The sequence below is a fragment of the Dendropsophus ebraccatus genome, chromosome 4, assembly GCF_027789765.1.
Source record: "Dendropsophus ebraccatus isolate aDenEbr1 chromosome 4, aDenEbr1.pat, whole genome shotgun sequence".
Taxonomy (NCBI): Eukaryota; Metazoa; Chordata; class Amphibia; order Anura; family Hylidae; genus Dendropsophus; species Dendropsophus ebraccatus.
The window spans coordinates 97,393,495-97,420,056 of record NC_091457.1 but is presented as its reverse complement, the minus strand read 5'-3'; the positions used below and the strand labels follow the sequence as shown (position 1 = coordinate 97,420,056).

The window sequence follows — 26,562 nt, the reverse complement described above, 5'->3', positions numbered from 1 at the left end:
ATTTTGTTTCTTTTGAAAGAATCAAGAAGGGTACTTCATGAAAGGAGCGTATGAGGAGGTGATCCAGTACTGCACAACCTATAATAGCGGGGGGATGTCCATGCCGCTGACACCACAGCAGAAATCCCTGTATCAACAGGAGGAGAAGAACATGGGGAGCCAAGGCTTGCGAGGTACTAGTACAAGAGTCTGATAGAAAGTCATTAATACAGTGAAAAGGCACTTGAAAACTTCTGTGACTACTTCTTATAAAATACTTATAGAGACATAATGTGAACTGGCCCTATGTTTTTAGTGAGATATAATGGTGTCTCTTACTTGATCTTTCTAGTCTTAGCCTTGGCATCCGGTGCTGAGCTGGGAAAACTCATGTTCCTTGGACTGATCGGGATAATAGACCCACCACGTACTGGGGTGAGCGAAGCTGTCCAGATTTTGCTAGATTCTGGGGTGGCTGTGAAGATGATCACTGGGGATGCACTGGAGACTGCCCAGGCCATTGGTGAGCTGAGGTCTTGTATATCAAAGATGGGGAACCTGCAACCCTTCAACTATTGCAAAACTACAATTCCCATCATGCTTACACAGCCAAAGTTATAGCCATCCAGGGAATTGTAGTTTTGCAACAGTTGGAGGGCTTAAAGTTCCTCTACCGTGCTGTATAACTACATATTTACTACTCTCAAGATTGTACAAGATAACTCTCTGTATAAAAGTAATCCTATGGTATTCCCTGCTTGCACTGTTGTGAGTACCTTTAAAATAAGAGGAGTCTGGATACGACTGTTGTCTCGATGTGCCCCCTCACTCATGCCCCTTATTTCACAGGAAGGAGCATTGGCCTGTCTAATGGACACTTGAGGGCCATCTCTGGAGAGGAGCTCGACCGTCTGGATGAATCAGCTCTGCCATCCGTGGTCACTAAGGTCTTTCATTTATTTTTCTTAATCTGCCTGAACCTAATTTAGGTTGTTGTGAAACTGTCAATCTGACAGCTGTTTGTGAATTTTCCAGGTGTCTGTGTTCTACAGAACCAGCCCTAAGCACAAGCTGAAGATCATCAAGGTAACGCATTACACAAAGCTCCCCATCCAGTAATCCTAACCTGCCACAATATCACATGAGATAAAAGCAGCAGAGACTAGACCAGTGTAATATTCCTTGTTCTTTCCTCCTGGTGCATGTCTCTAGGCTCTGCAGCGCACAGGGGCCATTGTGGGAATGACTGGGGATGGAGTGAATGATGCAGTCGCTCTCAAGTCAGCTGACATCGGTGTGGCAATGGGCAAAACTGGCACAGACGTCAGTAAGGAGGCAGCAGACATGATCCTGGTGGACGATGATTTTTCTACTATCATGTAAGTAAACACCAGAAGCCATAGGCTCTATCCATGTTTTTCTGGCAGCCCTGGGGTGGCATCTAACTTCAGCCACCAGTAATCAAACGTTTGGGTTTGGAGTACTTTGCTGAACCTGAACAATTCGGCAAGTCCACTCGACACTAGTCAAGACAATTTAGATGTAAACAAGAATATATTTACATTCACTGGCAGCAAGCAAGGATTTGCCCTCAGCAGCCAATCACAGCTCTGCTTTCATATTCTAATGAGCAATGGGAAAATAAAAGATGAGCTGTGATTGGTTACTGTAGGAAAATTACACCAGTTTTTATTTTGCACAGATTCATAAATCTTGGACAAAGTCTATTAGAGGGTTGACCAAAGTTGCAGTACATATATAATGGTTCTGCTTGGAATGGCCCTTTTAAAGTGACTGTACCACCAGGCCCAGGCTGAAGCAATGGAGGCGGGCCGACCCACCCATAGTGGGAGGAAACCCTAGCCTAACTCTATGCTAGGGTTCCACTGATTCTAATGGAGTCACGTCATGGAGGGGCTGGGGTTTCTTCATACTGGGGGTGGGTTGGCCTGCCTCCAGTGCTTCAGCCTGGGCCTGGTGGTACAGTCCCTTTAAGCAGGTCTCATGGAGAAATGTCAGTGGGATCAAGGGGTAGTCATCAAGTAATATGTATTCAGTGTCGTCCAGTTCCCCTTAAAGTGTTTGCTCCGAGCTGACACGTGTAACTTTTCCGTACCATTAAGCAGCATTAAGGTGCAGCAGCGGATGTGTATAGCCAGGTAATTGAGCGCAGCACTAGCTATAAAGCCTACAAAGCTGCCCCCATATTTAACAATGACGGTTTCCTCACATCCTGCGCCATCATTAGTTCTGGGTAGGGAGGATTTTATATTTGCAGAAAAGATGAGAGGATCCTGCTGTCTCCTGGCAAACAGTGCATCAGTCACATGAGTGTCTCTCTCTCCCATCTACTGCTCCATCACCCCCCCCCCCCCTCCTTCTTTTGTCTCTGGTTACTTAGTTCCTTGTAATATATGATCTTCTGTACTTACTATAATATAATCACCTCTTTGTGCAGTGAATTCCTGATTATACACAGCAGCCTAAACTGCTGAGACTGGAGATTTCAGTCTTGGGATCCTTTTATACATTCTGACGCATGGCCAATACGAGCAGCCATCTAGCACATCAGCATATGTTAATGAGCTTAATGATTGTGCGGCCGGGAGTGTACCAACAATCAGGGGATCACTTGTACAATCCCAGTGTTAGCTGATTGGTGGGGCAAAAATCTTCCCGCGTAGATTTCCCCTTAGGATACAAACCCACACACTGTATACACAGCAGATACGCAGCAAAAACGCAGCAGATTTGGTGGTGCAGATTTGATGCTGTGTTCAGTTATTTAGATCTAATCTGCTGCGTATTTGCTGCGTATCACAGCAGTAAATAAGCTGCGTATACGGTGTGTGGGTTTGTACCCTTACTGGCCATAGCCCTGCCCTAATAGAGCAGCTGTTACAGTTTCTTGGAAAGTTTGGTATGTAATATGATGGGGTCTCGGCACGTGTGTCACCTCCTGAGCTTTGCTTTAGTAGGGATGAAGTGTTTTACTTTCAGGCTTCACCCTGTAACCTCCTAGAAATAGCGTAGATTATCCCCCTCCAGAGATCTGTTCCTGCTCATTCCATCTGTGTGGCAGGAACTCTGATGCCTTGGCCTGCTGCTTGTTAGCTGGAGATCCATTAATGCAAGTTGTCATCTTCTGGCGGATTCCCAAGCGAGGAGCAAAACCCAGACAGCTGTCAGGGGAACTACAGATTTCAGCATGTCCTACAGAGTTTTGACTAACAGATTGTGTATCTCTCCCTTACCATATTCAGTATCTCTGCTTGCTGTCAACATGTTTATTGGCAGTTCATCATTATAGGTATGTTTTGTAGTGATGGTGTCATGTTTTGCAGGAATGCCATTGAGGAGGGGAAAGGAATATTCTACAATATCAAGAATTTTGTCCGGTTCCAGCTAAGCACGTAAGTGTCAATGAAATAACCTATGCCAACAGTAAGCAGAACTAAGAATCCCAGAAATCGTGAGATAGTATGGATGCAGCCAGGCTCCACCCTTAACAATATTTCTAAGGTTAAATATATGTCATGTCCTATACTCTAGTCACATCCAGAGCTGCAGACAGATTTCAGCTGGCTGCTTACTGACAGGGATCACTACTAAGAAGTTCCCATCCATACTGTGCTGTGCCCTGCAGCTCTGCCCTATGTGAGATGTGCTGTTATGAAAACACTACATCTTTCGCAATGCACCGCAGCAGAACCTGCTCTGCACAGTCGCAAAACCAGGAGGAGCAATCGAAGGTTTGCAGTCTGAGTGCTACAACAGTGCCAGCAGGGCTGTAAGTGTTACTTTAGATTTGACTAGTAACACAGGATGTATGGCTATTCATAATGTCTGACACAGGGGTTTGATTGACACTTGGTTTGATTAAACCTTGCCAGTTCCAATTTCCTCATTTACCTCTCATCTTAGGTTGGCTTAATGACGGGGAGATAATGAAGGTTGTGCTTTTCCCTTCCATTGGGCTGGGATCACTATTCATCATCATAGGGATTAGCCCCATAGTTCTATTTCTGATGTACGTAAATGTGTTGAGGAAAGCTTACTCACTTACATTAGAGGCACACCATGTGACCGTAGCTTTATACCCCTCTAATGTGTGATGGGTGATTACAGACAAGGTGCATTCTGGCATGTGTGGGTTGACTGCCCTATACTGTCTTCCAGGAGCATTTCTGCACTGAGTCTCATTACATTGTCCACCATCATGAATCTTCCAAACCCTCTGAACGCAATGCAGATTCTGTGGATCAACATCATCATGGATGGACCCCCAGCTCAGAGGTAGATGCTTGATCATTGTGTATAGCCCCTGTCACCTCTGAACCCCACAATGAGTGCAGCAAAATCAGTAAAGTGAGGTACATAGTGTTTCTACCAGCAAAATGTCAAGAAGTATATTACCCAGGAAAAAGTGAATGCAGCTCTGCAGTATATCAGGATCAATCCACGATAAGTAATCTAATGTACTGTATGTACACAGTAACTCCACCAGCAGAATTGTGAGTGCAGCTCTGCAGTATAATATAAGCCATCACTCAGCATCTGTATACAAGTTATGTGTGTACAATCACTCTACTACCAAAATGCTAAAAATTATAATGCAGGATGTAACTCAGGATTCATACACAATAAGTAGTGTAAGGTATACACAGCAACTCCACCTGCAGAAGGAGTGGAGCTCTGGAGTATAATACAGGCTGTGACTCAGGAGCAGTAAAGAAAATAATGAGTGCAGCTCTGGATTTCTCTGACTCTATTGAACTCCTTATGTCACAGTGAGAGAACACTATAAAACACAACTCAGTTGTATGCTAAGTTGTGTCACAGTATTGTGCCCACTGAATGGTTACACTCTATGCAGTGCATCTCTATAGGAGGGATGGCTTAGAGGGTCATGCCACCTGTAGTCCCCCCTCTAGATCTGCAGTTCAATGTAATGCACTCCTGTATTCTGGTAATAAATATTTTTTAACCTTTGTCCAGTTTGGGTGTCGAGCCTGTGGATAAAGACGCCATTAAGCAGCCTCCCAGGAACGCTAAGGAAGCAATCCTCAGCAAAGCCTTACTCCTGAAGATCCTGCTCTCGGCTGCCATTATGATCAGTGGGACGCTTTTTGTCTTCTGGAAAGAGGTTGGAACATAGTAATTGTCAGTAGGTACAACAAAACTGAGCTAAGGGCCCAGAAATGCTAATTCACCCCATAAACAGCCAGTGTTACACCCAACGATCTGCGATTTTTTTGCGAATGACGATTTAAGAACATGTTCAAAGATCAAAATGAACGATTTCTCGCTCGTCGTTCGATGCGTTTACACTTACGATTATCGTTCGAATTCGATCTGATTTGATCTTTTGTGTGACTGGTAAAATCCTCCCTATTGGCCATACATCCCCCTTTCTAAACAGGAGCTGTGCGCTCGATCACAGTGCCTTTAAATGGCCGCATGAACAATACAGCGATCATTTGTGTGGTCTGGCCGCTGCATTGATCATACCATGTAAAGACACAGCAAACAAGCGCCAATCTTGCTGATCGGAGCTGGTTTGTGTCCACACAGTGTGAACACTTAAGTAACTATTTTCCAAACCAAAGGGGAGCCTTAACTCCTTAACATATGTACTTATCAGGACCTGAGTCATGTGCACTGGGGATAGTGGTGAGCCAGGGGGATGTTGCTGCTGGGATGGTCTGCCAAGGTTTTGAGATTCAGTATCACATGCAGGGAACTAGGTACTAAAATTCCCAGCATGGTTTTTGCACTGTCCATTTTTGCAATGATTTTCTGAGATCAGTTTGGTTGCATCAAAGGAATACAGCATTGCTGATAATACGCTGCAGTCACCACTAGGAGGCGCTCAATAAATACAGACTTATGCAGGTGCCATTGTCTTCAATAGTGTTTGCAGTACACCCAACTACAGTAGTATTATCAGCTAAAGGGCTCTTCTCCTATCCATAACCTAATGCTGTCATTGCTCGGACCAACACTGGCTGATCAGCAGCATTGCAGAAAAAGAATAATCACACATAGACATCAATGGTTTTCTCATCATCTCTCTGCCATAGTTAGTAGACAGCGGTAACATCCCCCCCTCTCTCCATAAGAGGCAGAGTGTAACAGCCCTTTAAGTGAACTCCTCATATTGATGTTGCATGAACTTGCTGTGATTGATGTATTTTTTTTCTTCACACCCAGATTCCAGATGGGAAAGTGACCCCGAGAACCACAACTATGACATTCACTTGTTTTGTGTTTTTCGATATGTTCAACGCCTTAGCTTGTCGATCACTGGTGAGTGCAGCACTAATCTCTGACCCCTCAGGTTGTAGTTCTCAAGCCAAGAACATGGATCCATGGAGTAAAATATTGTAATAAGGTGCACCAACCCAAAGGTAGTGGAAATGGACCAAATCTATCAGACAGCATACACAATTGTGAAAGATTAAGGGCATCTTTTTTCTGTCTGCGTCATCTAGCGTTAAAGTGGACCTGTCAGCAGAAAACTGGGATGTAACTACGCACGCGGCAAGATAGGGCTCATAATCAGGGTTCTGGGCTTTCCTTTCATATCCCCATAGTTACATAATGCAGAAATTAGACCCAAAAGCCCTGGTAAGTCCAGTCTATGTTCTCTTATTCACTACCTGTGTGAACCCAATTGCATCCACCTAGCCAATCTGACTAACAGGTACTAGATAAAGATGACATAGACTGGATTTACTTGCCATTACTTGCCAGGCCTCCTTGGCTCTGCAGCCTCATTTACATATAGCCTTTTGACACGTTTAGATCACTGCGGGTCTCACTGAGTCCCTCTCTGGACTTTCAATCACGAATTGTAGCCAGGGAAAGTGCTCAGCAGTGCACCCCACCCCCCGGCCAGCTGCCCTATCTATGGAGCTCGACCAGATTGGGTGTCAGGCTGGGCAGTGGAGTGCACAGCCAGGCGCTTTACCCAGCTATAACTCATAATCGCAACTATATCCTATAGTATATGAATGATTGATTGTAACTAACAATCGCCATTCGGTCTATTATGGTGAATGATTTCAGGTCTTTATTTAAAAGCGCTTGTTTGCAATCATTTATCATTAATCGGAGGAAAAGAAAAATCGCTTTGTCTACTAGAACCCTAAGAAAGTACCATCTAAACCTTTGACATGTCTGGACTATATATGACAGCAAAGCTTTGAAGAGACTCTGTTAGGTTTAAACTATCTGAGGGCAGCATAAACTAGTGACAGAGTTGCCAACCACAAATATGTATTACTTTCATATTGTAATGCAGCTGTTCTCCTGATATCATCATTAATATTGTGGACACTGAGCTCTGCACAGTAGTTCTCCATATTATATGTGCATGCTGTGTAGTCCTTGATATTCATGAGGACCCTTTCCCTCATTGGCAGCTGTCTATACTGTGTTTATGCAGAGAGCTTTCAGTCAGTGGCTGGTGGGCAAGTGATATATCACCAGCCTCACTAGTTTATTCTGTCCTCACAGCAGCATAAACCTACTAAAAGATTCCTTTCATCTCATTTTCATATTTTGCAGAATAAAACTATCTTTGAGATTGGCATTTTCAAGAACCGGGTGTTCTGGTACTCCGTGATTGGCTCCATCTTGGGTCAGATGGCAGTCATCTACATTCCTCCTCTCCAGAAAGTGTTTCTGACACAAAACCTGCACGCACTGGGTGAGTTGGGTTGGTGGGGATAGTAGTGTTAGGGTGGGTTCACACTGAGGAATTCTCGCGGTCAAAGTCAGCGGAATTCCGCCGGCTGTACGCTCGCCTTTCTGCCGTCTCCACAGACACCATTCTAAGGGCCGTCTGATTCCACATTTCGCCGAAAGAACTGACATATCAATTCTTTCGGTGGAATGCGGAATCAGCCGGCCCATAGAATGGTGTCTATGGAGCCAGCAGAAAGGCGTGCGTCCGTGAGCGTGTATAGCTGGCGGAATTCTGCTGAGTTTATCCGTGAGAATTCCTCAGTGTGAACCCACCCTCTAGGGGTAAAAGGGATGATGAGGGTAAGGATCTATATTCGCTGCCATAGCATGGGATGATGGGAGTGAGTGTCTGTAATTACAGCGGGATTAGATGGAAGTGTGGAGCCATATTTAATGCTGTGATGGGAAAGAAAATCTGTAACTACTGTTGTGTGATAGGATGAGAGTGCGAAGATCTATTCTATGGAAGAGGTCATGTGCTAGGTCAGAGTGTTTTTTTTTATTCTGCACCTTGGCTTACTCTGTCAATGCAGCTAGAATCCATACAGGGAGGAGGAGAAATTTACCAGGAAAAGCTGGATGACAAACCCTGTGATGTACTCATTTTCATTTTTCCCAGGGAAGCTGAGCGACTACCTATATGGCCTCCAATACAGTTTGAGGCTATGTCCCCACTCAGTATTCTGCAACCAAAACCAGGATTGGAAACATAGAAAGGCTATGTTTACACACTATTGAAACTGAGTGGATGTCCGTCATTTAATGGCAAATAACATCTGTTGTTTTATAATAACAGTGATTATTCGCCATTAAATGGCAAAATACTAAGTGGGAACATAGCCTTAATTGGGATGTTACCATAATAAGCCACAGACACAAACTGCCTTTGCAAAAACCTTTTCATCGTTATTAGGCTGGGTTCACACTACGTATATTTCAGTCGGTATTGTGGTCCTCATATTGCAACCAAAACCAGGAGTGGATTAAAAACACAGAAAGGATCTGTTCACACAATGTTGAAATTGAGTGGATGGCCGCCATATAACAGTAAATAACTGCCATTATTTCAATACAACATCCATTGTTTTATAATTACATAATATAACAGCAAAAATTTGCCTTTAAATGGCGGCCATCCACTCAATTTCAACATTGTGTGAACAGATCCTTTCTGTGTTTTTAATCCACTCCTGGTTTTGGTTGCAATATGAGGACCACAATACTAACTGAAATATATGTAGTGTGAACCCAGCCTTATATTGTATAAATTCAAGTTTCACAGCGCCAGAATAAGACAAGCATGGTGTATTTTTTTCAAAGATTTGGGACTATTATGTTACCAAGCATATCTGAAATTCTAAACAGATCTAGTTTTGTGACTTAAAAGGGTTGTCTGGCGAAAATCTTTTTCTTTCAAATCAATTGATATCAAAGTTTTATATAGATTTGTAATTTACTTCTATTAAAAAATCTCAAGTCTTTCAATACTTATCAGCTGCTATATGTCATACAGGAAATGTTTTATTTTCAGTCTGACACAGTGCTCTCTGCTGACATCTCTGGAACTCTGTCTTGGTTTTCTATGAATCCCCATAGAAAATCTCTCCTGCTCTGGACAGTTTCTGTCTCGGCCAGAGATGTCAGTAGAGAGCAGTGTGTCAGACTAAAAATAAAACAGGACATACAGCAGCTAATAAGAATGGGAAGACTTGAGATTTTTTAATACAAGTAAATTACAAATCTATATAACTTTCTGACACCAGTTGATTTGAAAGAAAAAGATTTTCGCTGGACAACCCCTTTTAAAGATCTTGCCTCAGCAAAATAAATGCTGGTCAGCAGATGGTGCTGTTAACAAGTGCCACCGAACTGCTCTCTCAGCCAATCAGTCACTGAGACAGTGATTGGCACTTGTTTGCAGCGTTTACAACACCCCCCCTTCCCTGAATTTTTTTTATTTTGCCCGCACAACCCCTTTAATATTCTGTATTCTGAGAAAGATGTAATGATCACATTGCATTTTACCCATCCTTACCAGAACAGATGATAATCTAGAATCTGTATCTTTCTCCAGTCACTGATCAGTAATATAAAGTATGATGGATGATTGACAACTAATCCCAATTTATCCATAAAGGGGTTATTAGGTGTTAATTTTTTTCCCTGTATAGCTGTAGTCATCTAAAAAAAAATAATAAAGACCCTATGCTTACCTCTATGTGATGTGTTCCCCTGTTGTCATCTCAGGAGGGACAACCCTCTCAGCCAATCAATGAGATGGGACAGCGCTGCAGCCAGTAATTGGCTGAGCGCGCTGTCACTCCTGAGATGAGTGTGTCAGCGGGGGACACCGGGGGGGAGTATGGAAAGGTAAGCATAGGCTCTTAATTATTTTCTATATAACCACAGCTATGAGGAAGAGTTTTCTAACACCGGATAACCCCTTTAATTGCACCCTCATTCCCACAGATCTGCTTTTTCTCACTGGTCTGGCTTCGTCTGTCTTCGTGGTGTCAGAACTGATAAAATTTTGTGAGCAGTGCTGCTGCCGGAAGAAGACTGTGAAAGTCCTGGAAGAAGAAATCTAAAGACTGCCAAGTTACTCTTTCCACCCCCTCCTCTCCAACACTGTGACCTACCCCTACAATGTGCACCGCACCGTCCGATATATTATGTATTTATGTAAAGTCGACACTGCTGTGTGTACGGGAGAAAATATTTAACAGGCATGAAACCTGGAAAGACTGAAATATGGCGTTACTGCTCCCCAAACAGAAGGAAAGACATCATTGTCTGTCTTTTTTTTTTGTATTTTACAATTCATTTACTATTAAAGACTAATCATTTATTTTTTAAATAATAACCAAGGAGTCTGGCAGTCAATACAAGCCTGCCCTCTGCAGGCCACAAGAGCACTGCAGCAGCTCACACCAGGGGGATGACTGACAGGCGAGATGATGATTCCAGCACAAGGACTCGCACAGCTGTATCATGATGCTTTGTTAAATGAATCTCTATTCTACATTATAGAAAAAGATTCTGCCTGAAAGCAGACAAAAGAAATTGATAGCTGCACCACTAAGTGCCATACATATTCTAACAAGACCTATCCCCCATATCTAGATAGCATTTCCAAAAACACCCAGGGGTTGTACAGCTCTGTATTAGACCATACAGCATCCATCCACACACCTCTCATCTTGTGGGAGCACTTGTGGTAAAACCAAAATCCAGGTAAGTTCTCAGGTGTACAGCTGCATTGCTCCCTTTACATTCTGCCTTACACATACAATACAATTGAACAGGAAGAGGGCCTGTGGGCAATACATTTTTACTTCCAGATCAGTACAACCAGTAGCAAAACAGAACGCAAATACCGATGGTAGAATTGAATGTCAAAGTATAAATGGCTGGCACTGTATGTAATAAAGAGGGTCCATAGTTAACAGAATAATGGCATCAGGCAATGCATGTAAAAGAAGCGGAGAAGCCAAATTCACTTGTTTTATTTTTACATATAAACAGATTCCTCCAGGAGGAGTAAGCTAAAAAATTCTGCACCCTGACCTGAAGCAAGAGGCGGTATAGTGTGAATAACTGAATTAATAAAATATTTTTCTATAAAATCTGCATAGGTAAATTTGGGAAAAAAGTTTCATGCCTAGCCGGGGCCCACACTAGACAGTGTGCCTTTTCTTTTTCAGCAGCACAGCTTCTTAAAATAGATCTGCTGCCATCTTGTGGTGAACACAGGTAGCTGCAAGACCTGAGATTAATTCACCAATGAGTGAAAACTGACAATAAGAATAGCAGCATCAGGAGGATAAAGCACCCAAATTCAAAACAATTCTAATCCATATTTACAAGCTTGAAAATGTACCAGTCGGCTCTGGCCCCTTTCTACTCCTCGCTTTACGTTTCATCATCTTTATCTCTCAGCCCTTCGCTCTGCCGTGTCCTTCCTGTCATCTCCAGCAGTGCCTGCGCTTCTGGGTCTGCATCAAGGATGCTTTTCTTGTTCTTGGCCTGGACAGGAATTTACACAGGACACACAGAATAAGTTACATGGGACTGCACTGCCGAAGCTGCGGGCACTGAAGCAACTACTAAGCTGTGACTATGCGAAGTATAAAACATGGGGAGGAGTGAATATAATGAGCAGTGCCCTGCTGTATATACAGAGTGAATGTTGGGTGCAGTACATGCAATGAATGTGGCATATAAAAGGGGTGCAAAATCCTTTACTCATTAAACGTGGTGCAGCATATACAATGGATTGAGGGGTGCAAAGTTATAGTCCTAGCTTTGTACTGAATAGTTACTTATTTCCTACTCACCTGTAACTCTTCGGAAAGATCCCCGAGCCCCCAAACCTCCATGGAGTCTATAGAGAATTCCTCTGTGGCAGACAGCTGGGGGCTGTTATATGTTGTGCACCGCGGTTTTGCTTTGCTGTGGCCTTTCCCAAAATTACTGTCAATCCAGAGCCCAAAATAGTCATGCTGTCCCCCCATACCCTATGGGAACACAAAACAATTCCATTATCAAATAAAGGTGCAGGAGTTTTCGGAGGCTTTACTTGTCTTTAAAAATTGGAGCAAACTAATGACACAAATCCACAGGGGAGAAAAAACAGGACTTTCAACAGAATGTAAAAATATCATGTCAGCCGAGCTCAACAGTTCTTTTTCCATTGACACAGCTTCATAAGAACTTGTTTGTGGCAGGGAAAGCTTTTTTTTTTTTGTATACTACAAATATTTTGCCTTAGTTTTTTCTGGAATTATTTAATGGCACTTATGGTACTTTTACACGGTGCGATAATTAGCACGATTAACGATTTTGAATGAACGATGTTTTTTTATAACGATCAGCGTTTAGACGGAACGATACATCGTACGGAAAATTCGCTATGCGATCGTTTAAGCATCTCACACATAGGGGAAATCGCTGAAAGAATGTTTACACGGAACGATCTGCGAATTTTTTGCGAACGATCAATGATGATTTGAGAACATGTTGAAAGATCAAAATGAACAATTTTTTGCTGGTCGTTTGATCGTTCGCTGCGTTTACACGTACGATTATCGTTCGAATTTGACCGTTATCGTGCAAAAACGAACGATCAGTCGTCCCGTGTAAAAGTACCATTAAATGAAAAGACAGGTCTAGCTCATTTTTGTGTCAGCTGTGAGAATTTACTTGCACAGACAGGTGCTGGATACACACCAATACACCAAAGACTTGCCTTCCCCAATTCCAGTTTTGATGAAGATAAAGGCTATAAAATCTCAACAGGAAAAACCTTCCACCATAGTTTACATAAAGGATCATCAACTAGTAGCTGAAACTATAAGGCCTAGAATGCTATGATAACCTACTAAGGGGGGAAGTATTCCTGTAGGAGGTTTATATATCGCCCTTATTGCAGAATTGACTGGAAGATTCAGACATTGTTTATGTATGGTGATTTTTTTAAATATATCTGCATTGGAATGGCAGTGGATCCCACGAGCATGCGGCTGTTTGAATGTGAGAACAATGATCACACAGTTAGCCCTTACCAGTCCATTTGGCATAGTCTGCTGACTATGATTAAGGTACATGTAGTGGTCGTTGTATCCTGTATATGTGAAGACGTCTAAACATGGTGACACGGTAAACAGGAAGCATCTGCTGTCACCTGAGGACATGAGACCACAACAGAGGGATGAGCAGCATGTCATTACAACCCACCCAATGTTCTTACTGGAAGTCCCTGTGAGGGTATATTCACACAAACTGACTCGCAGCGAGATTCTCGCTGCGTGTCTGGCAGGTCCTGGCAGTTCCCACACACTATATACTCGCTGCATTCTGAACGACCGCAGGGAGTATGTAATTCTACCGCCCTTAACCCCTTCTGCTCCCGCCCGGCTCCCCCACTGTAAGCTTACATTACCTCTCCTCGCTGCACAGGTCCTGCGTCCTGCTCTCCCGTCCGGCCAATCAGTGTGTTGCCCAGCCGCAGCCACTGATTGGCCGGACAGGAGAGCAGGACGCCGGACCCGTGCAGCGAAGAGAGGTAATGTATGCTTACAGCGGGGGAGTTGGGCGGGAGCAGAAGGGGTTAATGGAGGTAGAATTACATACTCGCTGCGGTCGTTCAGACCGCAGCAAGTATATAGTGTGTGGGAACTGCCAGGACCTGCCGGACTCGCAGCGAGAATCTTGCTGCGAGTCCGTTCGTGTGAATATACCCTAAATGAATTTTTAAAGCGACTCTGTACCCACAATCTGACCCCCCCAAAAGCGTTTGTACCTTCGGATAGCTGCTTTTAATCCAAGATCTGTCCTCGGGTCCTTTCGGCAGGTGATGCAGTTATTGTCCTAAAAAACAACTTTTAAACTGGCAGCCCTGTGGCCTAGATTGTGTATGCATTAGGCTGGCACAACCTCTCTGTCCTTCCTCAGCATTAGAAATGCTCCCGTCATATTGTCTCCTATTTGCAGCTTTGTGAATACTGAACATGGGCTGGATCGTTAAGCACCTGTGCAGTGTTCAGCATGTAGAAAATGTTCCATTGACATTCCTAATGATGAAGAGGGTGGGGAGGAGGGACGGAGGGGTAGTGCAAAGTTAGGGCACAGATACTCCCGTTTGGCAGGGACTGCAAGTTTAAAAATAGTTTTTTAGGAAAATAACTGCATCGCCTGCCGAACGGACCCCAGGACAGATCTTGGATTAAAAGCAGCTATCCGAAGGTACAAGCCGTTTTGGAGGGGGGGGGGGGGGGGGGGGGTGGGGGGGGGGCTAGTCAGATTGAGGGTACAGAGTTGCTTTAATGCCAGTCCACTCTTTTGTTAGCAGAGGACATGGCTGGCAACATGAAAATCCTATGTAAAATACAAGTAACAGTATAATGACAAGTTTGGGAATGTGTTAACAAACTTGAATTTGAATCTCTACAATCTTCATGTTTAAATTTTGAGGGTGAATATAGATCTAACTATGCTGAAGAGTGCTGAAGTCTTGTTACATTACAATGGCTTCATTACTAACTCCCAAGACATGTTTGAGGCCCCCCCAGACCCTATTACTTTAAAGTGGTTGCACATAAAGAATAACTCCAGACCAGAACAGACCTAGCGTGAATAAAGGGCACAAAAGAATTGTGGTGGACTCTGGAGCAATAACAGTGTTCTGCAATCTAAGTATAAATCTATATTGCATAAGGATATCCCTGTCACTTACTACTGAAGATATAAAGAAGTCTACCACAACTTCCTTGTCATTGCCCCCATCTTGAGCAAATCTTATGTTACCTGAAAACCTTCTCAAGTCATTTGCTTATGCTGGAATGGAGCATCTGTAATAAGATTGATCAATGACAAGAACAGGAGTCCCATATCTGTTACTGCAGTGAGGAGGGGTTTTAGAAAAGCAGCAGTGGTGCACGCACCCTGTGGATACATTCAAAGTCTATGGGACTGACCCTCTGACTGTGGCATTATAGGTGTCCAATCCTATTCAAGCACATAGATTAGCTACAATGATGAAGCTTCATTGACTGGACCTTGGCCCTTCAGCAGCCAGTGTTGGCATGGGTTTCCTCACACACTGCATAAATATACCATAGCAACAGGAGCAGGGTCATGGCAACCCCTGTACAGCACGGTGGAATATATTGGCATTAAATAAGTAAAACTAAATTTGCCTCGTGAATAGGTGGGAAAAAAAACACTTTTTTCCCCTATCCACAGAAACACTTTTTGGTTAAAAACGACTCTGTATTGCCGTGTCAACAGGCTTTGCTATAATACCAGCATTCTCAGAGGTGCCGGGCCAAAGACATCATTGCCCCAGTACACCTGAAGATGCTGATATTACGTTTGGGGGCTACCTTAAATAGTGTATCACACATCTTATTCTTGCCTTTTTGTTTTTACACAAGTTGCCAGCAGTGTTGGAAAAGAAGATTTGGAAATGATAGTGTAGGAAAATGAGATTTATACTTTTGCTCTAGTGGCACAGTAAATGGACCATGCAAAAACACCCACCCCGAAACTGTGGCTTCACCTCCCAATTCTGTGATGCAAATGCTCCAAAGATAAAGCCTCCTGAGTCCTTCAGAACCAACAGACTGGGTCCTTGGTCCACCAGATGGCCGCATAGCTGGGAGAAGCTCTCTCCATGGACCTGAGTGGAAAAGAGCAGCCGCCATTTGTGCTGCATCTCAGAGGGCAGGTGGGCGTTCAGGTACATGATGGATGGCAGGTCCAAAAGGCTGGTGAAGTTTGGTGCCTTCCCACTACGGCATCGTGGCAGCAGGCTGCTGACATCTCGCTGATGTTCCACATTCTGCTGCAACATTTTAAAACCAAAGGTGACAATGATTCTGAGGAGCGTGGAGATCATAGGGACCTTGTACAGCCAATCTTCAATGGCTGCCCTGGAGAAGGAGGAGAGCTCCGGAGCATCTACAGACTGTACACCTGCAATATGAAAACAGAAATATGAAATATAGCAATACCAGCAGGTGTTGATGCCACCACAACAGCTACTATGACATGGCCATACAAGGATCTACTACTCTCCATAACTACTGAGGCCATTGGTGTCTTTACCATACCCGGAGACCCTTCTGGCTCTATAGAATGCAACTATCAGGTTCTTAGCCCTGTAGGACCCAGCAATATGTGCAGGACTCACAGACCCTGCACAGTATATATCCCCCACAAAGAGAATACCTGGACGTAGCACAAATAAAATAAGGCACAGCTTAGTAAGGAAAACATAGGGGGATGTTAAAGTTTCGCCTTTAGCCAGAATTTGTTGAAAAACCTAAACCCCTTATGATCCTGGAGTTACCGGTTACACACTGATCAGCCACAACATTAGTAAAGTAAAAACACAGACTTTTTTGAGTCAGTTGTGTCTGTGGGATATATCAGACAGCAAAAGAACAGGCATTTATTGAAGCTGATGTGTTGGAAGCAGAAAAAAATATGGAAGTGTAAGTATCTAAGCAACTTTGACAAGGGACTAATTTTTATGGCTAGACAGCTGGATCAGGTAATCTACCAGTGGTAGGTCTTCTATGGGTGAGCCTAGTATGTAATGGTTAGTACCTAGCAGAAGTGATCCAAGGAGGAACAACTGCTGAATTGGCAACAGAGTTATGGGTGCCAGGGCGCACTGATGTGTGTGGGGAATGAAGGCTTTGTCTGCCTTGATGCAGAAGAGCTGATATGGCACAAACTGCTAACACAGTTACTTCTGGCTATGATTGTGAGAGGAATTACCTTGGTCAATTATTCCTGGTCAAGTACAATTAACACATCGATTACTGAGCTAATTACCATTAGGATTCTTTATCTGCGACATCAACTGTGTGGCCAGGGCATGAATCCCAGAGTCACAATCCCGAGTGTTTTTAAGGCTCCATCCAGACAGCTTGTTCTGGTGATGTAAGACGTGGACCACAGCTCCAATCAAAACCTTCAGGAACTGGTAGGTAAAGAAACTGTAGATGAGACACCGGGAAATGGAATGAACCATGCAGAAGCCGCCGGAAACTCTTGGTAAAAAAAACACCAGTGACCCTCACCCCCACCCTGTATAACAAAAATTATTATTTCTAAAGCCTGGAAACATATAATATACAGCAGTTATATACTAATGCTCAGTAATGACATCGCCAAAACAGACCCCACTTATCTGATATGGTATAGCTAGACAGAGTGTATTCACAGTGCCTAGGACACTGCAGCCAGCACAGTCTGTAAAGGACCAATGATGTTCACAGTCACCTGCTGAACTCGCTGTCCTGTTACTTGGCCGCTGTTGTCAACTCCGATCATTGGCATTAGGATAGCACTCTTCTCCTCAGCCGTCCCTTTCAGGACGTCTACCGTGAACATAGCATACTGCTCCCTGGTCACCTCCGGACTGGATGCGGGGGCTTTGCCAGTTATGTTTACACTCTGTATCCCATGGAAAATGCACTCAGACATGGAGCCAGGGAGGATATTGCCAATAGAATCCTGGGAGACAGAAGCAGAGGATGCTGGGTAGAATATTAAATGGTAGTTATAAGCTGCAGCATTATACCTGTTATAATAATAATAATAATAATAATAATAATAATAATAATAATAAAAGAGTGACTGCATATCATCACATTTACTAGGAATAATGCAATAAGCAAGTGTGCCATACAATACAATCACTAGTTGACCAAGTGGGATAGAAGGGAAAGAGCCTGACCTCACTGCAGGGTCACTATCACAGTGTAATGCATGGGGACAGCTAGCAGTGACTGTAACATGTGCAACTTTCTAATAGGGTGCCTTCACATGTACAGGATCGCAGCGGATTTCACGCTGCAAGTTCCGCTGCAATACTCTGTAGTGTCATTCCTTAAGGATTTTCATTCTGCTGTGAGAATGTAGCCCCCTGCCCACCTCCTGCTGGCTAATTCATTGCCTGTCCGCGCTCCCGCCTGATTCTCTGGCTCCCTGGTGTCCCGCTCAGCCAATCAGTGGCTGCAGGAATGTAGAGCTATAAGAAATGAGACTACATGAAATCCCCTGCGATAATGTACGTGTAAACCCTTAGACTGCTTTTACAATATCTCCGCTTGTTGTTAGTAAATAGAAGAATCCATGCTTGCATCCAGAGCCTGAAAATCCAGCCTGACCTAATACTTTCACAGCTGAATATCTGTTACAGTGTATCTGTGAGTAGCACAAATCAGACAAATCCTCTTTCTGTCCTAGACCCTTTTCTGTTACCTAAACTGATCCATTGTATCAAACCCTCAGCTGTGTAAAAAGGAAGAGGTCTGCATGGGGGTTCAGCCTCTGGATGTACACAAGAATGTTTCTATTCACTGACAGTGTCAGATATTAGCTCCTGATCAGCCCCCTAATAAGAAAACCAGCAATATCATCCGCCTCTCCCCTGCCTTACCTGGCTGATAACAAAACAGAGGCCGAACAACACAGCAAGTGGAAATAAATGACTCTCTCATGGTATGTCTGCCCCCTATAGGTGAGGGGATCCCAGTGTCTCACCTGGAACGCCTTCAGCTCCACACATTTCTTACTTGGGCTTCTTATCAAGGTGTCAAAGCTCCTCTCTATCTCAGCCTGCTCCGCTGGGGGCACCCTGGCCAGACGTCTCTGGTAGGCGCTGCTCTCTGTATTCCCCATCACTGAGGAGACATAAGAAGGAAATAAACATCCACAGACATGGGATCAGTGCAACACTGTACAGAGCGGACTGTAAGTAGAGATATACAATATATAGCTGGGAGGGGGGCCTGTGATGAACCCCCGGGCAGCACTCAGGTCACATCAATACCACAGGCTCCCCTGAGAAGAAGAGGACTGCAGCAAGGGCGATCAATTATATGACTGATGATGCCATGACGGACATTACCCTGCAGCAGATTCCTGCATTAGAGTGAATCTGTGACCCCCTGACTGCCTTCTGAGCTGGGGACAACACTAGATAGATAGAAATGAAAACATTCAGAACATACCTTCGTTGCCTGTTTTAATATTTTCATAAACAAAACAACAACAACAACAACTTATTTGGGCTGTGAATTGTGTCAAAGAGGCGGAGCCGATTACTCTCTGGCCCCTAGCAGCGCTACACCTCATCACATGCACTTTGCATACAGAACAGTGAGGTGCAGTGGTGCTAGGACCCTGAATAATAACAATAGGCTCCTCGACACCATTCACAGCCCAAATAAAGGTGTTTTATCATGATAAAAACACAGGTAACAAAGGTACATTCTGTAGGCTTCTATTTATATCTATCCAGCAGTGCCACTAGTTTGGTAAGCACTTAGGGGGTCACAAGAAAATCTCCATATAAAAAGTAGTAAAGTACATAATGTCTCCAGTCACATGCAGAGCTGAAACCAGTGTGCAGTCAACTAGGACAGTTACATAGATGTAGCACATCTGTGGAGTTACATGAGTGGGTGCTAAAGTACCTTTAGAATAGTGAGTGCAGCTCTGGAAGTGATTGGAGTATAATGGTGCATTTACACGTAACGATTATCGTACGAATTTGCGCGATAACGATCGAATTCGAGCGATAATCGTACGTGTAAACGCAGCGAACGATCAAACGACGAATGAGAAATCGCTCATTTTGATCTTTCAACATGTTTTCAAATCGTTGTTCGCAAAAAATTCGCAGATCATTCCGTGTGAACAGTCGTTCGCCGATTTAACCAATGTGTGAGATAGGCTTAAGGATCGCAAAACGAATTTTCCGTACGATACATCGTACCGTATAAACGCTGATCGTTATGAAAAAAAAACGTTACTCCGACATCGTTAATCGTATGATCGGGCCAATTATCGTTTCGTGTAAACGCACCATTAGACATGATGTAATAGCTAAATAGTGACAGCAGCTATAGGGGATTATAAAGGGCCCTATATGCACCAATCAATTATCGGCTGTATTTGTCCGATAACCAGCCCTTCCGGACAATAATCGCTTGGTGTAATAGGTCATGTTGGAAGGCAATGATCAGCCAACATACACAAAGAATCACAACGTTCACGACAACAATGGTCTGCTGTCTATCGCTACATGCAATAAGACCGGCGGAAACAGACTGTGCATGTAATAGCAAAGGCATTGAGTGGGGAACGAGAAGGAAGCGAACGCAAAGCTGACAGGCCGGCGCTCGCTTCCTCCTCACATCATGCTGTGTAATATGGCCTTAAGACATGATTTAGCAGGAGACTAGTGACTGCAGCTATGGATGTGACCGCAAGATAAGACATAATATAACAGAAGAATAGTGACTGCAGGATAAGACATGATATAACAGGAGAATAGTGACTGCAGCTCTGGGTGTGACTGGAGGATAAGACATGATATAACAGAAGAATAGTGACTGCAGGATAAGACATGATATAACAGGAGAATAGTGACTGCAGCTCTGGGTGTGACTGGAGGATAAGACATGGTATAACAGAAGAATAGTGACTGCAGGATAAGACATGATATAACAGGAGAATAGTGACTGCAGCTCTGGGTATGACTGGAGGATAAGACATGATATAACAGGAGAATAGTGACTGCAGCTCTGGATGTGACTGCAGGATAAGACATGATATAACAGAAGAATAGTGACTGGAGGATAAGACATGACATAACAGGAGAATAGTGACTGCAGCTCTGGAGCGGACCATATCAGCACTATAGGATAGTAGGCTAATCTGGATGGAATTTTTTTTTCCGCTTTACAAGCTACATATGTATGAATGACATTATGTAACCACAGAACAGTGATCGCAGCTCTGGAGGTGACTGACTGGAATCAGTTTATATGGTTATGACTGGTGAAGAGAGGGATCATGGTCCCTGCGTTCTGTCAGGATCTCCTCCTCCCCCATATTTACAGGTGACATAGGTGCAGGATGTTTCCACTATAAATACTGAGGACAATTACAGCTAAATATATCTGTCAGTTACAGCTGGAGTTTATAGGCTTCACCCCTGCATTCTCCCGGAAAGTAATGTGTTATAGTCCTAGGGGTAGCTGCCCCCCTATGTTATAGACCTAAGGGTAGCTGCCCCCCCATGTTATAGTCCTAGAAGTAGCTGCCCCCCATGTTATAGACTAGTCCTAGGGGTCGCTGCCCCCCCCATGTTATAGTCCTAGGGGAAGCTGCCCCCCCCCCATGATATATTCCTAGGGGTCGCTGCACCCCCATGTTATAGTCCTAGAGGTAGCTGCCCCCCATGTTATAGACTAGTCCTAGGGGTCGCTGCCCCCCCCATGTTATAGTCCTAGGGGAAGCTGCCCCCCCCCATGATATATTCCTAGGGGTCGCTGCACCCTCATGTTATAGTCCTAGGGGTAGCTGCCCCCCCCCATGTTATAGTCCTAGGGGTAGCTGCCCCCCCCATGTTATAGTCCTAAGAAAATCTGCCCCCCCCCCACCATGTTATAGTCCTAAGGAAAGCTGCCCCCCCCCGCCCATGTTATAGTCCTAAGGAAAGCTGCCCTCCCCCCCCATGTTATAGTCCTAAGGAAAGCTGCCCCCCCCCCCGCCCATGTTATAGTCCTAGGGGTCGCTGCACCCCCATGTTATAGTCCTAGGGGAAGCTGCCCCCCCCCATAATATAGTCCTAGGGGTAGCTGCCCCCCGCATGTTATAGTCCTAAAGGTAGCTGCCCCCCCATGTTATAGTCCTAGAGGTACACCTTCATGGTATAAGGAGGTATTGTCATATACTCCATGCATGCAGCATTAGCGCCCATCACCTATGCATTTGTAAACCCTCATTGTATAGTCCTAGAGATAACTACATCTTTTACACCCCTGTGGTACAGTCCTGGAGGTAGCTGCACCCCATGCTATAGTCCTAGAGGTAGAGACACCCCACAGCTATAGTCCTAGAGGTAGAGACACCCCACAGTTATAGTCCTGGAGGTAGAGACACCACAGTTATAGTCCTGGAGGTAGCTGCACCCCATGCTATAGTCCTAGAGGTAGAGACACCCCACAGCTATAGTCCTAGAGGTAGAGACACCCCACAGTTATAGTCCTGGATGTAGAGACACCACAGTTATAGTCCTAGAGGTACAGACACCCCACAGTTATAGTCCTAGAGGTACAGACACCCCACAGTTATAGTCCTAGAGGTAGAGACACCCCTCAGTTATAGTCCTAGAGGTAGAGACACCCCTCAGTTATAGTCCTAGAGGTAGAGACACCACAGTTATAGTCCTAGAGGTAGAGACACCCCACAGTTATAGTCCTGGAGGTAGCTGCACCCCACGTTATAGTCCTGGAGGTAGCTGCACCCCACGTTATAGTCCTAGAGGTAGAGACACCCCTCAGTTATAGTCCTGGAGGTAGCTGCACCCCATGCTATAGTCCTAGAGGTAGAGACACCCCTCAGTTATAGTCCTAGAGGTACAGACACCCCACAGTTATAGTCCTGGAGGTAGCTGCACCCCATGCTATAGTCCTAGAGGTAGAGACACCCCTCAGTTATAGTCCTAGAGGTAGAGACACCCCTCAGTTATAGTCCTAGAGGTACAGACACCCCACAGTTATAGTCCTGGAGGTAGCTGCACCCCATGTTATAGTCCTAGAGGTAGAGACACCCCACAGTTATAGTCCTGGAGGTAGCTGCACCCCATGTTATAGTCCTAGAGGTAGAGACACCCCACAGTTATAGTCCTGGAGGTAGAGACACCCCACAGTTATAGTCCTAGAGGTAGCTGCACCCCATGTTATAGTCCTAGAGGTAGAGACACCCCACAGTTATAGTCCTAGAGGTACAGACACCCCACAGTTATAGTCCTGGAGGTAGCTGCACCCCATGTTATAGTCCTAGAGGTAGAGACACCCCTCAGTTATAGTCCTAGAGGTAGAGACACCACAGTTATAGTCCTGGAGGTAGAGACACCCCACAGTTATAGTCCTAGAGGTAGCTGCACCCCATGTTATAGTCCTAGAGGTAGAGACACCCCACAGTTATAGTCCTAGAGGTAGAGACACCACAGTTATAGTCCTAGAGGTAGAGACACCCCTCAGTTATAGTCCTAGAGGTAGAGACACCCCTCAGTTATAGTCCTAGAGGTAGAGACACCCCTCAGTTATAGTCCTGGAGGTAGCTGCACCCCTGAGGTACAGACACCGGTACAGACCCTCTCACCTTCTCAGGCGGCTTCTTCTAACGTCCCGCCCCGCATCCCCGTGACCTCCATGCCCCGCCCCTTTCCTCCTCGTTCATTCATTTGTGGCGCTGGAAGCTTGTGTGAGTGGCGGAATTATTATCCTATCAACATCCGGCAGCTGGGCGGGGACAACTAGCGGGCGGAACACTCTATTTCGCCGTCTTAGAGAGGGGCAGTCCGCTGGGTCCTAGCGCTTGCAGTATCCAGGTGAGGCGTGCCCCTGCAGTCTTCTTCTTGTCAGTCTCCTGGAGTGATGAAGTCTATGTACACTTCTGTATCCCCACAGACCCTCACAGGACAATTGGCGCAAATGCGCTGCTTATCTTGATGGATGTTAAACGGAACCTGTTTTGGTTATAGTTACAGAGGCTTTTGGTCTGCAGCAATAGTTCTAGCTAGTTACAGTTTGGGGAGGTAAAATAATGGCATACTCACCGTCCCCAATCCACTGCGACTGCCAGACCACGGCTCTGGTTTCTTCTAGTTTCCTAGTGTCCCAACCCCAAAGAAACCGCCCTGCTGCCAGTCAGTGACTAAGGGACAGGGAAAAACATGGCCACTTTCTTCCAGAGACAACAGACTCTTGTCTACCATTCTGGTGTGGTTTGCAATTAAAGTGAATGTACCGTCAGGTATATCGCTTTGGCTTTTATACCTTAATGGATCAGGGATGCTGATAGCGCGGCTTTCTTTGAACCGCCGCCCGTTTCCCGCGCACAGCACCAGAGATTTTGGGAGCACCGTCCCAGAGCACTGGGGGAAGGCCCCTCCCCTATGTAACATGGCTCCAATCATTCTAATGTAGCCGAGTCGCAGACGGGAGGTGAGATCGGTTCGAAAAAAGGACCAATTTACGCAAAAAAACCAAAGCGATGTACCTGATGGTCCATTTGCTTTAAGCTCTATTAATTTCAACGGAACTGAGCTGCAAAACCTCACCAAAATTGGAGACAAGAGTTGTGTTGTCTTTGGAAGAAAGTGACCATGTTTTTCTAACACTGGATAATCCCTTTAACCCAGGGGCGTAGCTAGGGGTTCAGCCTAGGGGGGGCGAGTGAGCCTCAGTGGGCCCCCAACCAATTACAGTATGTTACCCATAAGGAACCTCCGCAGATGACAATGCTTTCCGAATAATATAGGGTATTTTCTACAACATTATTCATAGTGAACAGAGACTGAGAACAGTGGAAAAGACTTTCTACATCTCACATATGTAACCATGTAAAAAATAAAGGGGTTATCCAGCATTGCTAAAACATAGCTGCCTTTTTTCCAGAAACAGCACCACTCTCCTCCAAAGCTTGGATGTGGTAGTGCAGCTCAGTTCCACTAAAAGAGATTACAACAAGTTATAATACCACAAACAACATAGAGGAAGCTGTGGTGCTGTTTCTGTTTTTTATCTAGCCATCCATCCATTCTTCTATCTCTTTTTTTTATATCTATCTGTCTAATATCTATTGGGCAGCATGAGGACTACACCATAGCTGATGGTCAATGACCAAATTAGCAACACCCAAAGGAGTACAAATAGAGTAAATGTATAGTACAAATGCTGGGTAATAATAAATAGTCCCATGCAGTTCAAGGCAACTATTTTAAATAACCTGTATACAAAAAAGCCAGACTGCAACATAACTAAAAGGAATAATTACTATAAATTCATAGAAACAATACATGAAAAATGTAGGAGAAATCAGCCCAGATAATGATGGTGTACAGGGTATATGGAAGCAGCCAATTTATGCCTCCATGTAGTATTTAGACCCAATTTTAGCCCTCATATAGTTTGCAGGGTCCCTCTATGCTCTCATATTGTAAAAAGCCCACCATCTATACCCTAACATAGTAGATTATCCCCCCTTGTTCATCCATGGAGAAGATAGACCCTCCCTGTGCTTCCCCATATAGTATTGAGGTCCCGCTGTAGTTAGGCCTTCTGTGCCCCAATATAGGTATTATTTTCCTGTTTCCATGTAGTACTAGTTAGGGCCCTCTGTGCACTCATATAGAAGTTAGCTACCCCTTTGCACATCTATCTAGTATTTAGACCTCCATGTAGTATCCTCCATGTAGGCATCCCCTCCAGCACTATCTCATCTAGGTAATCCCCCTGGTATGTATTCCCCATGTGGCCACCCCCTTTCCCAGTAGTAATCTACCTGGTAATGCTCCTGGTGGTTAGACACCACCACCACCACTGTAAGTAGACTGTACTTTACCTCCAAATTAGGTATCTCCTTTTAAGTTGGCCAGGACATCCCATACCCCAACCCCCATATATGAAATCCTTCCTAGGAGTTAGCCTCACCCACCCACATAGGTCTCCTCCTATATAACTAAGGGGAAAAAAGCCATACTTACCTGCTGTGCGGTTGCAGTACTGTAGTCTTCTGATGTCAACTCTCTCCCTGCTCTGTGAGCACACAAGTGACATCATCTATGTCCCACAGCTGTAAGGGAGGGAACGGCCTTTTGTGGCCACAACAGTGATTGGCAGGGAGGAGAGCCAATGCTCTTCTCTCCTTGTCAATAACCCTGCTGCATTCAACTGTATCTTCTCCTCGCATACAAGCGCATACAGCTAAATAGTCAGACAAAACATTCGGTAGCCGTGTGGGCCTCCCTGGAGTACTAAATGATGGCCAGGGGCCACCTACAGCCAATAAACATTTAAGTCTGTCTGCAAAAGCAATAGCTTTTGCGGTCAGCATTAACTGGCAAAATCTTCAGTGGGCCCCCTGCCTGTGTGGGCCCGGGAGCATCCGCCCCCTCTGCCCCCACCAAATTACGCTACTGCTTTAACCCCTTACGGACCAAGCCTGTTTGGGCCTTAATGACCAGGCTCATTTTTCAAAATCTGACCTGTCTCACTTTATGCGCTTATAGCTCAGTGATGCTTTAACGTATGCTAGCGATTCTGAGATTGTTTTTTCGTAACATATGGTACTTTATGTTAGTGGCAAAATTTGGTCACTGTCTTGTGTGTTTTTTGTGAAAAACATCAAAATATAATGAAAAATTTGAAAATTTTGCACTTTACGAACTTTGAAATTCTTTGCTTCTAAAAAAAAAAAAAAGGCACATGACATAAATTAGTTAGTAAGTCACATTAC

General features: G+C 44.5%; 2 protein-coding genes across 2 annotated transcripts in view; one reads left to right on the top strand and one right to left on the bottom strand.

Moving 5' to 3' along the window:
• ATP2C2 (ATPase secretory pathway Ca2+ transporting 2) overlaps positions 1-10,594 on the top strand; it is a 57,050-nt gene extending 46,456 nt beyond the window's left edge. The window contains exons 17-27 of the mRNA XM_069966335.1: positions 20-173; positions 332-502; positions 829-926; positions 1,015-1,065; positions 1,192-1,358; positions 3,324-3,392; positions 4,159-4,275; positions 4,978-5,125; positions 6,193-6,288; positions 7,552-7,693; positions 10,201-10,594. Coding sequence (XP_069822436.1) covers positions 20-173; positions 332-502; positions 829-926; positions 1,015-1,065; positions 1,192-1,358; positions 3,324-3,392; positions 4,159-4,275; positions 4,978-5,125; positions 6,193-6,288; positions 7,552-7,693; positions 10,201-10,319 — 1,332 coding nt within the window. The 3' untranslated portion in view covers positions 10,320-10,594. The remainder of the gene's footprint in view (positions 1-19; positions 174-331; positions 503-828; positions 927-1,014; positions 1,066-1,191; positions 1,359-3,323; positions 3,393-4,158; positions 4,276-4,977; positions 5,126-6,192; positions 6,289-7,551; positions 7,694-10,200) is intronic.
• Positions 10,595-11,204: 610 nt separating this feature from the next.
• MEAK7 (MTOR associated protein, eak-7 homolog) lies at positions 11,205-23,493 on the bottom strand. The gene is made up of 8 exons (XM_069966336.1): positions 23,425-23,493; positions 18,790-18,929; positions 17,524-17,757; positions 17,074-17,221; positions 15,772-16,206; positions 13,296-13,414; positions 12,069-12,248; positions 11,205-11,757 (listed from the first exon to the last, which is right to left on the bottom strand). The coding sequence occupies exons 2-8, from the start codon at positions 18,925-18,927 to the stop codon at positions 11,644-11,646; spliced, it is 1,368 nt and encodes a 455-aa protein (XP_069822437.1). The 5' UTR covers positions 18,928-18,929; positions 23,425-23,493; the 3' UTR covers positions 11,205-11,643.
• Between the last annotated feature and the right edge of the window lie 3,069 nt (positions 23,494-26,562).